We start from the raw sequence: 14,003 nt of genomic DNA, 5'->3' as shown, positions 1-14,003 counted from the left end.
AAGTTATGAACCTACCCTCGATATACAATGGGCCAATTGATGTGTGTCCCACATAGGTCGGTAATTTCGCGTCTCCCACTTATTTGCTCGGGCGAATTCCACCGAGCAGAGGGTGTTTAACGGTTCGTTCAAATTTTGGGAGAACGAGCATCCACGTCTACTTTACCAAGTCGATTCGAATCAAAATTTGAAATATTAGCTTACCACTTCTTTTTTAGATGGAGAGATGATGCTCGGGAGTAATGTGTTTTTACATGCTCGTTGCTAACGATTTACTATATGACAAATAGTTGACCCAAAACGGGAATCAAACCCAAAATGAAATATCTAGATTCAATGAAATAGCTCGTTCACCAGGTCAAAATATTGAACTAAATCCAAAATTGAACACCTCAATCGAGTAGCATGTTGTATAGTATTATAGTACTCCATGAACATGTTGAAAGTCAAATTAATGAACTTGTTTGATATACGCATATCTCCGTTCATGTGTGGATTGCAGACAACATGTTCTCCAATTTAAATATTTGAATGCAAGTTTATATCGAAACATGGTTTATATCAGTCTTTGATGCATAAAACGCGACCTCCCCCTCTCCCGAACTCCTGCTCTCTCTCTCGCCGACAATCTTCAATTCTGTCGCACGCATCCAACACACAAACCTTGCTCTCCCTCTCTCTCCATCTCTCTCTCTTTGTGTGTGTGTGGGGGGGGTGTTTCTAGTTCGCATGCATATATACTCCATCTATAGGTCTCTCTCGCACACTATGTATGATTATCTAGTCCAAGCTAAATATCTTGGGTCCACTCATCGTACGCACACAAATTCCTTGGCTCATTGCCCGTAACTCTCTCACGCACCACTCTGTCGTCTCGGAGCTCTTACCTCTCTCTCTCTCTCAAACTCTCCATCTCCCTGGGTCACACATACACATGCATACATGACTCGCGCTCGATAGACCCATCTAAAACTCTATCTCTCTCCCTCATTCTCTCTCCATCACACACACACACACACACGATCTCATGCCTAGCCAAGTATGATGGTTTATCACTCAATTGTAGGCACACACAGTCCCCCATATATGTATATGACTAGCTAATCTTAGTCTCCATCACAAACATGTGCATGGTCTATCTCGATTTCTCCCGGGGCATCTTTCTATCGCGCACGCACCTCCCTCGATCTCCCACCCATATAGTCCCCTCACAATCGCAAGGGGATCTCTCTATCACAAACACAGCCTCTCTCCCTCCCCATGCGTCCATGTTCTCCATGCGTCCCTCTCGACCTTTGTTCCTTGTTGGCCAGACCTCTATTGGACATGTGCTATAGGGGTGTCTCTCTCCGTTGCAAACAATAATGCACTAGCTATCTTCGTGTATCTCCTCACCTCACTTTTCTATCTCAGAGATGCATGCGTGATATGTTTGCATAAGAAACGAAAAAACACACAGTCTCTCTAATTTATCGTTTGTTGTCCCTTTCTCTTTCACACACATACTCTTTTTGCGCACTCACTTATTCTCCTTCACATGCACTTGATCTCCCTCGACTTAGGCACTCTCTTCGGTCCATATCATATAGATTTATTGAAAAGTCAAACATCACAAAGTTTGACCATGTACGTGGAGAAAAACATTTACTACTAGAATGGCAAACATATGACATTAGATTCATCATGAGATGTAGTTTAGTATGATAAATCTTTGTTATTGTAGATATAAATAACATTTGCGTAAACCTGGTCAAAGTTTCCAAAGTTCAACTTCTAAAAAATTTACATGCACTGCATTATCGAGCGGATGGAATATCTCTTTCCCCCTCTCAGCTATCTGACGCACCACTCAGCCTTATCGGGGCTCCTCCATCTCTCTCAAACTTTATATCTCCTTGGTTCACACATACACATGTCTCGCTCGCGCTACATAGACCCATCTAACACTCTCCGCCCTTGTTTTCTCTCTATGTGACACACACCCCCTAAGTACCGTAATCCCTCACTCCATCATAGGCGCACGCACTCCCCCCTAAGTATGACCATCTCTCAATAGCCATCAGGAACACACGTATTGTCTCCTTCCATCCATATGTCTATCTCGATATCTCTCGGGGTATCTTCTATCACGCACACACCTTGTCACTCGATCTCCCACCCATGTAGTCCCATCGCGATCTCCAGGGGATCTCTCTATGGAAAACATACACCCTCTCCTCCCGATGTCTGCATTTTCTCTGTACGTCTCTCTCGACCTCCCTTCCTTGTTTGTCAGACCCCTCTTGGCCACGTGCTAGGGGTCTTTCTCTCTCGGTTGCAAACAACCACACACTATCTCTTCACCTTGCTTTTGCTGTCGAAGATGCATGTGTGATATGTTTGCATAAGACACACACACTTTTTCTCTACTTTTATCGTGTGTTGTCCATGTCTCCTTCACACATGCACACACACTTTTTTCAGTCACTCTTTCTATTTCGCACTCTCTCTCTCTAGTTAGGGACTCTCTCACGTCCATAAGCATATGGATGTTTTGAAAAGTCAAACCTTAGAAAAGTTAGATCGGGTATATGTGGACAAAAACATTTACATCTGAAACTATCATTAGATTCATCACAACATGTACTTACTTCATACTATCATTTATCTTTGGTATTGTGGATATAAGTAATTTCTTTATAAACTTGGTCAAAGTTTCAAAAGCTTGACTCTAAAAAAAATGTTGGCACTACATTATCGAACAGAGGGAGTAGCTCTTTCTCTCTATGCTATCTCTCACAGGCCTCCCCTCTCACTCGAACTCTCTATACCGACGGATTATATGCTCACTATGTCAGCGTATAGCTCCGTATATTGTTTAGTTGACCGGTCAACCAGTCCACATGCTGCCTTGTCAGCTCGTGTTCTCTATCTTCGTGTGCTAGCCCATGTGGCAGTGGGTGAAAATAAGTAAACTAGAGGCCCATCTAACACACGGTGAAGTAAGCAAAGTTAAAACCACTCGGGGTAGCACCCCGCACGCTAGTAAATTGAGGGCGCATTGAGGACACACTTCTTCCACGTGAAGGACGCACTCGCGCACAATTCACGACTATGCGATGACATGCACAAAAGGATGCACTCGCGCACACCCAGTAGGCCAGCACACAATGCACACCAGCACACGTGTACACCGGCGTCGCCGCCGGTTGAGATGGACGGCGAGGCAGCCAACAAGCGGAGGCGGCTTGAGCCAAAACCGCATCCGGTGAGCCTGGACTTCATCAGCAGCCTCCCCGACGACATGCTGCTCGTCATCATAGGCCTCTGATACATCTCCAACGTATCTATAATTTTTGATTGTTCCATGCTATTATATTATCTGTTTTGGATGTTTAATGGGCTTTAATATACCTTTTTATATTATTTTTGGGACTAACCTACTAACCAAAGGCCCAATGAAAATTGCTGTTTTTTTTTGCCTATTTCAGTGTTTCGCAGAAAAGGAATATCAAACGGAATTAAAACGGAATGAATCCTTCAGGAGAGTTATTTTTGGAACAAACGCAATCCAAGAGCCTTGGAGAGGACGTCAAGGAAGCAACGAGGCGGCCACGAGGTAGGAGGGCGCACCCCCCACCGTCATGGGCCCCTCGTGGCTCCGCTGACCTACTTCTTTTGCCTATATATACTCATATACCCCGAAAACATCCGAGAGCACCACGAAACCCTATTTCCACCACCGCAACCTTCTGTACCCGTGAGATCCCATCTTGGGGCCTTCTCCGGCGCTCCGCCGGAGGGGGAATCGATCATGGAGGGCTTCTACATCAACACCATAGCCTCTTCGATGATGTGTAAATAGTTTACCACAGACCTTCGGGTCTATAGTTAGTAGCTAGATGGCTTCTTCTCTCTCTTTGGATCTCAATACAAAGTTCTCCTCGATTCTCTTGGAGATCTATTCGATGTAATTATTTTTGTGGTGTGTTTGTCGAGATCCGATGAATTGTGGGTTTATGATCAAGATTATCTATGAACAGTATTTGATTCTTCTCTGAAATCTTTTATGCATGATTTAATATCTTTGCAAGTCTCTTCGAATTATCAGTTTGGTTTGGCCTGCTTAGCTTTGGGTTCAATCTTGCGGTGTCGTTTCCTAGTGACAGCAGGGGCAGCAAGGCACGTATTATATTGTTGCCATCGAGGATAAAAATATGGGATTTATATCATATTGCTTGAGTTTATCCCTCTACATCATGTCATCTTGCCTAATGCGTTACTCTGTTCTTATGAACTTAATACTCTAGATGCATGATGGATAACGGTCGATGTGTGGAGTAATAGTAGTAGATGCAGAATCATTTCGGTCTACTTGTCGCGACGTGATGCCTATATACATGATCATGCCTAGATATTGTAATAATTATGCACTTTTCTATCAATTTCTCGATAGTAATTTGTTCACCCATCATAGAATTTGCTATCTTGAGAGAAGCCACTAGTGAAACCTATGCCCCCGGGTCTATCTTCCATCATAATATTTTCCTATCTAGTTGCTATTTCTATCGTTGTTTATTTTGCAATCTTTATTTTCCAATCTATACAACAAAAGTACCAAAAATATTTATCTTATTATCTCTATCAGATTTCACTTTCGTAAGTGACCGTGAAGGGATTGACAACCCCTTTATCACGCTGGTTGCGAGGTTCTTGTTTGTTTGTGCAGGTATGAGGGAGTTGCGTGTAATCCCCTACTGGATTGATACCTTGGTTCTCAAAACTGAGGGAAATACTTACACTACTTTGCTGCATTACCCTTTCCTCTTCAAGGGAAAACCAACGCATGCTCAAGAGGTAGCAAGAAGGATTTCTGGCGCCGTTGCCGGGGAGATCTACGCACAAGTCAAGACATACCAAGTACCCATCACAAACTCCTATCCCTCGCATTACATTATTTGCCATTTGCCTCTCGTTTTCCTCTCCCCCACTTCACGCTCGCTGTTTTATTCGCCCTCTTTTCCGTTCGCCTCTTTTCTGCCCGTCTCTTTTCGCTTGCTTCTTCTGTGCTTTTGTGTTGGATTGGTTGTCACGATGTCTCTTCCAAAAAGTATTGATCTTCACCATAGAAGGTTGGAAGAAATTGAAAACAACGTTACAAGTTTTATGTCCTTGTAATTTGAGCATAATAATTTCTTCAGAAATGAGCTTAAAGAGCAAAAAGGTTTTATGAAGTACATGAATAAAGAGCTCGATGATATGTCTAAGGAATTTTATGGTTTGAAATCTCAGTTTCTTCATCTTGAAAAATTAATGGCCCAAATTTCGGATAAGCAGGCCACCTTAGTTAATAAGATGGCCGCCAAACCGGAAGAATTAGATGATAATAAGGATGAAGATCTAAAAGTGATCAATGTGTCTCCTATTAAATCTTTATTTTGCAATATGAATCTTGATAACGATGGGACTGGAGATGAGTCAACTTTAGTTAAAAGGCGTCCTAATGATTCGGAGTTTTTAGATCTTGATGCAAAAATTGGTAAAAGTGGGATTGAAGAGGTCAAGACTTTACATAGCAATGAACCCACTATTTTGGATTTCAAGGAATTTAATTATGATAATTTCTCTTTAATATATTGTATTTCCTTGCTGCAATCCGTGCTAAATTCTCCTTATGCTTATGATCAAAATAAAGCTTTTACCAAACATATCGTTGATGCCTTAATGTAATCCTATGAATAAAAGCTTGAATTAGAAGTTTCTATCCCTGAAAAACTTTATGATGAGTGGGAACCTACTATTAAAATTAAATCAAAGATCATGAATGCTATGCTTTATGTGATTTGGGTGCTAGTGTTTCCACGATTCCAAAAACTTTGTGTGATGTGTTAGGTTTCCGTGAATTTGATGATTGTTCTTGAAATTTGCATCTTGCGGATTCCACTATTAAGAAACCTATGGGAAGTATTAATTATGTTCTTATTGTTGCAAATAGGAATTATGTGCCCGTAGATTTCATTGTTCTTGATATAGATTGCAATCCTACTTGTCCTATTATTTTTGGTAGACATTTCCTTAGAACGATTGGTGTAATTATTGATATGAAAGAAGGAAATATTAGATTCCAATTTCCATTAAGGAAAGACATGGAACAATTTCCTAGGAATAAAATTAAATTACCTTATGAATCTATTATTAGATCCACTTATGGATTGCATACCAAAGACGACAATACCTAGATCTATTCTTGTTTTTATGCCTAGCTAGGGGCGTTAAACGATAGCGCTTGTTGGGAGGCAACCCAATTTTATTTTTGTTTCTTGTTTTTTGTTCCTATTTAGTAATAAATAATTCATCTAGCTTCTGTTTATATGTGGCTTTATGTTTTTAATTAGTGTTTGTGCCAAGTAGAATCTTTGGGAAGACTTGGGGGAAGTCTTTGCGATCTTGCTGTAAAAAACAGAAACTTTAGCGCTCACGAGATTAGCTGCCATTTTTTACTGGAGAGTGAGATTAGGTTGATTCTTTTTGCATATGGTTAATACACAAATTCCTCACGTTAAAAAATTTATTTTAGAATTTTTTGGGTTACAGAAGTACTAGAAAGCTACAGATTACTACAGACTGTTCTGTTTTTGACAGATTCTGTTTTTCGTGTGTTTTTCGTGTGTTGTTTGCTTATTTTGATGAATCTATGGCTAGTATCAGGGGGTATGAACCATAGAGAAGTTGGAATACAGTAGGTTTAACACCAATATAAATAAAGAATAAGTTCATTACAGTACCTTGAAGTGATGGTTTGTTTTCTTATACTAACGGAGCTCATGAGATTTTCTGTTGAGTTTTGTGTTGTGAAGTTTTCAAGTTTTGGGTAAAGATTTGATGGATTTTGGAATAAGGAGTGGGAAGAGCCTAAGATTTGGGATGCCCAAGGCACCCCAAGGTGAAATTCAAGGACAACTAAAAGCCTAAGCTTGGGGATGCCCCGGAAGGCATCCTCTCTTTCATCTTCGTCCATCGGTAACTTTACTTGAGGCTATATTTTTATTCACCACATGATATGTGTTTTGCTTGGAGCGTCTTGTATGATTTGAGTATTTTATTTTTAGTTTACCACAATCATCCTTTCTGTACAAACCTTTTGGAGAGACACACATGAATCAGAATTTATTAGAATACTCTATGAGCTTCACTTATATCCTTTGAGCTAGATAATTTTGCTCTAGTGCTTCACTTATATCCTTTAGGAGCACGGTGGCGGTTTTATTTTATAGAAATTATTGATATCTCATGCTTCACTTATATTATTTTAAGAGTCTTTTAGAACAATATGGTAATTTGCTTTGGCTACGAAATTAGTCCTAATATGATAGGCATCCAAGATGTGTATAATAAAACCTTTCATAGAAAGTGCATTGAATACTATGAGAAGTTTGATACTTGATAATTGTTTTGAGATATGAATATGGTGATATTAGAGTCATGCTACTTGAGTAGTTGTGAATTTGAGAAATACTTGTTCTAAAGTTTGTGATTCCCGTAGCATGCACGTATGGTGAACCGTTATGTGATGAAGTCGGAGCATGATTTATTTATTGACCGTCTTCCTTATGAGTGGCGGTCGGGGATGAGCGATTGTCTTTTTCTACCAATCTATCCCCCTAGGAGCATGCGCATAGTACTTTGTTTCGACAACTAATACGTTTTTGCAATAAGTATGTGAGTTCTTTATGACTAATGTTGAGTCAATGGATTATACACACTCTCACCGTTCCACCATTGCTAGCCTCTCTAATACCGCGCATCTTTCGCCGGTATCATACACCCACCATATACCTTCCTCAAAACAGCCACCATAACTACCTATTATGGCATTTCCATAGCCATTCCGAGATATATTGCCATGCAACTTACCACCGTTCCGTTTATTATGACACGTTACATCATTGTCATATTGCTTTGCATGATCATGTAGTTGACATCGTATTTGTGGCAAAACCACCTTTATAATTTTTTCATACATGTCACTCTTAATTCATTGCATATCCCGGTACACCGCCGGAGGCATTCACATAGAGTCATATTTTGTTAGTATCGACCATTGCATATCCCGTGTATTTAGGTCACCTTCCTCATCTCCGTCCGCCGGCCCAAAAATCCACCTTCTCCTCTGTTCTCCTTCTCTCCCAAGCCGCCCCCATGCCGATTCAGCCCCAACCTGCAGCCTCCTTCTCTCCCTAGCCGCCCCATGCCGATTCAGCCCCAACCTGCAGCATGCAAGGAGCAAGGGGGAACTAGATCGGCCCCAACAGGGCAAGAGCCCCGTGCACCAGATCTATCATCCCCATCGTGGGAGCAGCCATGGCCTCCCTGAATCCTTTTGTCCATCCAAAGGATCTGCGCCGACGAGCACAGGGCGAGGTCCTGGTGCACCGGATCCGTCGCCCCCCACTACAGGAGGAGCCATGGCATCCGGTTCACCGTGCGTTCTGCCCTTCTCCAAGAATGGATCTACGCCGACGACCCCATACTGCCCAAGGTCCATTCTCCCACCATGCTTCCACCACTATCAAGGTCCTCCATCTCCCCTTCTGGTTGGAACCAATCTTGTAATGCAATATTCTCTAGATGCTATTAATTTTCTTATCATTTGATTTGTGACTGCTCATTGCATCAGGACATTAGTTTATATGTAACATGAGTCATTGATACTCACTGTAAAAATCTCTAGGTAAATATTTGTGTGATGATCTTATTCAGTTAATTCCCTCGCTCGCTAGCCCTCGTTCGGACTAGACTCTGTTCTGCAATATATCTTCGTATGTCATAATGATATAAACACGAGCTACATAATTTAGGCAGTTGGCATTATAATTAAATGGTATTTCGGCAGTTCAACATGTTAGAAATTGGGTGGTTTATTATTCTAACCGCAATAAAATTATATATGGTTGATTGACTGCATCATAACATGACATAGTTATGTGATAATAGTAACTTAGCAAGTGGGGTGACATTCATGTTCCTGCACTGTTTTCTCAATTGTGATTTTCATTTGAGAAGGCAAAGAGAGGTTTGACAGGAGTGTTCTTACTTCTGTCATTCTATGAAGTCAATCGTTGCATGAATTCTGGTTTTTTGTTGTAGCCTTTAGGTTAGATTTTTATTTGGTAGGCATATCACCTGATTGGCAGTGAGCTGCATCCATCAATAAAAGAATAGATGATATTTGAGTCTGTTAAGAAATTGCCCCCATTAAGTTGAGATCAATCAAGTTAGTTACTAGGGACCTGGAGGTCGTGCAAGACAGATCCATCTCTCATGCATGTGAAATCTGGACATGCATCCTTCAGTTCATCATATACTAGTTTAAATATGGGATTCATCCTAAATGTCCTCATATCCCACTCTTTTATTTCAGGAAACTGAGAGATGTGCATCTACACAATATATTTGCTCAGCTCATCATGGTCTCAACTAAGTCGTGAAGCTGCTTGTTTGACCAATTGACCAACATGTAGATCTTGGCGCACGACAGAGTTACCGTGTGGTGTGACCGGGGCTTCTTCCACTATGACCCCTCCTGCCCTGCCTCTTCGGTGGCCCCGATTCTTCTTCCACTCTGGGATAGCTCGTGGTAAGCCACTGGTTCTTTCCTCTGCCCTCTCTCTCTCACACACACACGCACCCACGCACACACACACACACACATACACACACGTGCACGCGCGCGCACACACACATGACCTACGTGTCCATGGCCATAGAGCTGTGGAATTTTTTATTCTGGCCATCGTGCCTTGTTCTTGGTTTCTTCATACCTCATTCATCATATAACGTCAAACATATTCTGTTTTTCATCAACAATATTGTTTTAATGCTTGTTTCAGGGTTATGTGAAGGTACTTCTGTATAAATTTAGACATCATGGAGTTTACTACACTATCATTGTTCATGTTCTTGGCCTTGGTCACCATAAATATTGTCCTGTCGATGTTATTTAGCTCCAGCCATTGTAGCATCAAAGCGTTTGTTAGACTTAATTTCTATTTGTTTGTTAGACTTCATTTAGTTTAAGGGAGCTGGTTCAGGCAATTAACACATGCGACTACGATATGTCTACGAGTGGACATTATTCCAAGAGATCAAAGCATTTGTTAGACTTAATTTCTGTTCGTTTCGGGCTATGCATTGTCCCAGACTTTGTAATAAGGTAGCTAATCCCCAAGCCCTTTGGCCAGGAGGTGCTCCTACTTTCGTACAGGACTTGGTGCCCAGCGATTATGCTGTGCATTTTGGCTAATGGAATAAAAATGAGTTCCAAGTAAAAAACAACCATTGTAGCATCAAACACCTCCTATAGGAATATTCAGCATGCCCAAGCAATACTTTACATTTTTGTGTGCATCTACTGGTTATATTCCTTGACTGTGTCCTTCTGCATTCACAATAAGTTCTTAAATCTGCATCAAGTTGGTTGCTTTGTGTGTTCACTGATATAATATTATCTACCTAGTCTGAGGATTCCAATTTTCTCACACTCTGCATTCTTATACATCTTACTGTTAACCATGTAGATGCAGTATGCTGATAGCTCAAGTAGGTTTTCTAATTTCGCAAAACAAAAACAAACAAACTAGGTTGTCTAATTACTTGTAAATCTAACAAACGACAATGATGTCTCAGTGAAGCTTCAGATTTCTCATATACGTTCAAGTAAAATGCTGATGTTGGGTTTGTCCTTGTGCAGGATATGGTACATCATCATCACCGATGAAGAGGAGAAGGGGTTTATCGTGTCAGGAAAGGTGTGTGGTGGTAGGCTTGGTCTCCGGCCTCGGCATCTTCCGTTGGCCCCGGTGCCGCGCGGCTGAGGCGATGTTGTTTGGCATCAGCTACAAAATAGCCATGGTGAGCTCCTCTCCATCGCCTGCTAATTCATGTAATATTCACATGATGTTCAAGATTCTCTTATGTATGGTTTTAGACATTTAGAAGTGGGGTTCAGTGAGGCTAAAAAACATTCAGTTATTTGTACGTGCCAATTCAAGTAACTGTTTTTTTGAGATGGCTGTGATGTTCCTTTTCTTTTTGACCTGTTGTTTTTTTGCACCTTTGATGATCTTTTACATCTATAGTGGTTTATGCACTGTAATGGTTAATTGACTGCAACATAACATAATGTAGTTGTATTGTAAAAGTAACTTAGCAAGTGGGATACCATACATGTTCCTGCATTGTTTGTCAAGTGTGGTTTTTATTTCAGAAGGCAACAGAGAGGCATGACACGCATGCTTTGCTGCAAAAGTTCAAAAATTGTGTCTTCTTCATGCGATTAAACTTAGGAATTGAGAGGCTATTTTCTAGACACATGCAGTTTCATTTCGAGCTTGGTTGACTTTCGAGAGGTTTGAAAACATGCATTGTAACTCAGATAGATCATATAGCACTGTACTTATTTTCTGGTATTTTGTATAAACAGATAAATATTTTGTTCTTATTTTCAGTTATTTACAGGTTATTGCCGACATGAGGTCTATATGTCCATGGTTGTTGTGCTACTGTTAATATGATGCAGATTTTTGTGTTCTTACGTAAGCTGCCTAATTTTTATATTTTATCTAAGTGCCGAACTTGTGATTCTTATACTCAGCCTCATGTTTTGTGAGCCAGATGTTCCTCTTTAAGACCTGGATGGGCAACCTGTTGCAAGTGCTCAAGGGGTGTTCAGAGCATATACTTCTCAAGGCCAACATTGTGATGCATGTGTAGTTAGTTTAGAAGTGTTTTGGTATAGCAACACGAGCTAATATGTAGTTTGGTCTGTAGTTCATTGTATATGCAAGTCGAATTGTCCTAACCATTTTATGAAACTTAATCTAGCTTTTTATTGGATTGCTGGGTGGTATGAATATGTTGTATGATGAATAATTTTGAATTATGGTTGGTATAAATCCAAATTTGGCATGTGTTACTAGGGCAATATGGCAAATATTTATAATTCAAATTGCTGCTATATATCAAAATAGGGCCCCACAAGCTTTCCCTAGGGCAATATGACCCTAGAGATATGTACTTTCCACGTTGGCAAAGCTGACCCAGTGTATACTTTCCCTAGAGCATGTGCCCCTAGGTAAAGTGTACTTCCCCTAGGGCTGGTGGAAAACGGTAGGGAAAGCCCTCTTTCCCGTCTATACTTCACCTAGTGCCCTTTACCTAGGGGAAGCTCTAGGTAATGCCTTTACCTAGAGTTTTTGGGCTTTCACCTAGGGTATTCTGCCCTAGGTAAAATTGTTGATTCTAGTAGTGAGAATTTGGCTTGTATATTTCAATGATGGGCTTTCTCAAAATGCCCTAGGTCTTCATGAGCAAGCGAGTTGGATGCACACCCACTTAGTTTCTTTTTGAGCTTTCATACACTTATAGCTCTAGTGCATCCGTTGCATGGCAATCCCTACTCACTCACATTGATAGCTATTGATGGGCATCTCCATAGCCCGTTGATACGACTGGTTGATGTGAGACTATCTTCTCCTTTTTTTGTCTTCTCCACAACCACCATTCTATTTCACATATAGTGCTATGTCCATGGCGCACGCTCATATATTGCGTGAAGATTGAAAAAGTTTGAGAACATCAAAAGTATGAAATAATTGCTTGGCTTGTCATCGGGGTTGTGCATGATTAAATACTTTGTGTGATGAAGATAGAGCATAGCCAGACTATATGATTTTTTAGGGATAACTTTCTTTGGCCATGTTATTTTTGAGAAGACATGATTTCTTTGTTAGTATGCTTGAAGTATTATTATTTTTATGTCAATGTTAAACTTTTTTCTTGAATCTTCGGATCTGAACATTCATGCCACAATAAAGAACATTACATTGAGAATTATGCTAGGTAGAATTCACCATCAAAAATTCTATTTTTATCATTTACCTACTTGAGGACGAGCAGAAATTAAGCTTGGATTGTTCCATGCTATTATATTATCTGCTTTGGATGTTTAATGGGCTTTAATATACCTTTTTATATTATTTTTAGGACTAACCTACTAACCAAAGGCCCAGTGCAAATTGCCGTTTTTTTTGCCTACTTTAGTGTTTCGCAGAAAAGGAATATCAAAGGGAATCCAAATGGAATGAAACCTTCGGGAGAGTTATTTTTGGAACAAACGCAATCCAGAAGATTTGGAGTGGAATTCAAGGAAGCAACGAGGCGGCCACGAGGTAGGAGGGCGTGCCCAGGGGGTAGGCACGCCCCACCCTCCTGGGCCCCTCATGGCTCCGCTGACCTACTTCTTTCGCCTATATATATACTCATATACCCCCAAAACATCCGAGAGCACCACGAAACCCTATTTCCACCGCTGCAACCTTCTGTACCCGTGAGATCCCATCTTGGGGCCTTTTCCAGTGCTCCGTCGGAGGGGGAATCGATCACGGAGGGCTTCTACATCAACACCATAGCCTCTCTAATGATGTGTGAGTAGTTTACCACAGACCTTCGGGTCCATAGTTAGTAGCTAGATGGATTCTTCTCTCTTTTTGGATCTCAATACAAAGTTCTCCTCGATTCTCTTGGAGATCTATTCAATGTAATTCTTTTTGCGGTGTGTTTGTCGAGATCCGATGAATTGTGGGTTTATAATCAAGATTATCTATGAACAATATTTGATTCTTCTCTGAAATCTTTTATGCATGATTTAATATCTTTGCAAGTCTCTTCGAATTATCAGTTTGGTTTGTCCTACTAGATTGATCTTTCTTGCAATGGGAGAAGTGCTTACCTTTGGGTTCAATCTTGCGGTGTCCTTTCCCAGTGACAGCAGGGGAAGCAAGGCACATATTGTATTGTTGCCATCGAGGATAAAAAGATGGGGTTTATATCATATTGCTCGAGTTTATCCCTCTACATCATGTCATCTTGCTGAATGCGTTACTCTGTTCTTATGAACTTAATACTCTAGATGCATGCTGGATAGCGGTCGACGTGTGGGGTAATAGTAGTAGATGCAGAATCGT

At 40.7% G+C, this 14,003-nt stretch overlaps 1 protein-coding gene across 12 annotated transcripts; it reads left to right on the top strand.

The window, feature by feature from the left end:
- Positions 1-8,070: 8,070 nt before the first annotated feature.
- LOC123102694 (uncharacterized) lies at positions 8,071-11,956 on the top strand. Of its 12 annotated transcripts, none has more exons than XR_006449195.1 (5): positions 8,075-8,518; positions 9,401-9,616; positions 10,730-10,890; positions 11,497-11,573; positions 11,653-11,956. XR_006449195.1 is itself a non-coding variant. In XM_044524117.1 (4 exons), exons 1-4 carry the CDS (start codon positions 8,445-8,447, stop codon positions 11,545-11,547), a joined length of 402 nt encoding a protein of 133 aa, XP_044380052.1. In that variant the 5' UTR covers positions 8,071-8,444; the 3' UTR covers positions 11,548-11,956. The 12 variants fall into 12 exon arrangements, 5 of the variants coding, with proteins under 5 accessions (XP_044380052.1, XP_044380051.1, XP_044380050.1 ...); XR_006449196.1 differs by having other exon boundaries at positions 11,487-11,573; XM_044524117.1 differs by having other exon boundaries at positions 8,071-8,518; positions 9,501-9,616; positions 11,497-11,956.
- The last annotated feature ends 2,047 nt before the right edge of the window (positions 11,957-14,003 follow it).

This window comes from Triticum aestivum, chromosome 5A (genome assembly GCF_018294505.1).
Source record: "Triticum aestivum cultivar Chinese Spring chromosome 5A, IWGSC CS RefSeq v2.1, whole genome shotgun sequence".
Lineage (NCBI taxonomy): Eukaryota > Viridiplantae > Streptophyta > Magnoliopsida > Poales > Poaceae > Triticum > Triticum aestivum.
Note: the sequence above shows the minus strand (reverse complement) of the source record. Positions and strands in the feature narration are given on the sequence as shown.

Bases quoted from the DNA above. Each gene is read 5' to 3' on its own strand.
- LOC123102694 (XM_044524114.1), top strand. From the start codon at position 8,341: ATGGCCTCCCTGAATCCTTTTGTCCATCCAAAGGATCTGCGCCGACGA. The intron at 8,554-9,500 runs GTCCTCCATCTC...ACCAACATGTAG, and splicing joins ATGCTTCCACCACTATCAAG to ATCTTGGCGCACGACAGAGT. The intron at 9,617-10,729 runs GTAAGCCACTGG...GTCCTTGTGCAG, and splicing joins CCACTCTGGGATAGCTCGTG to GATATGGTACATCATCATCA.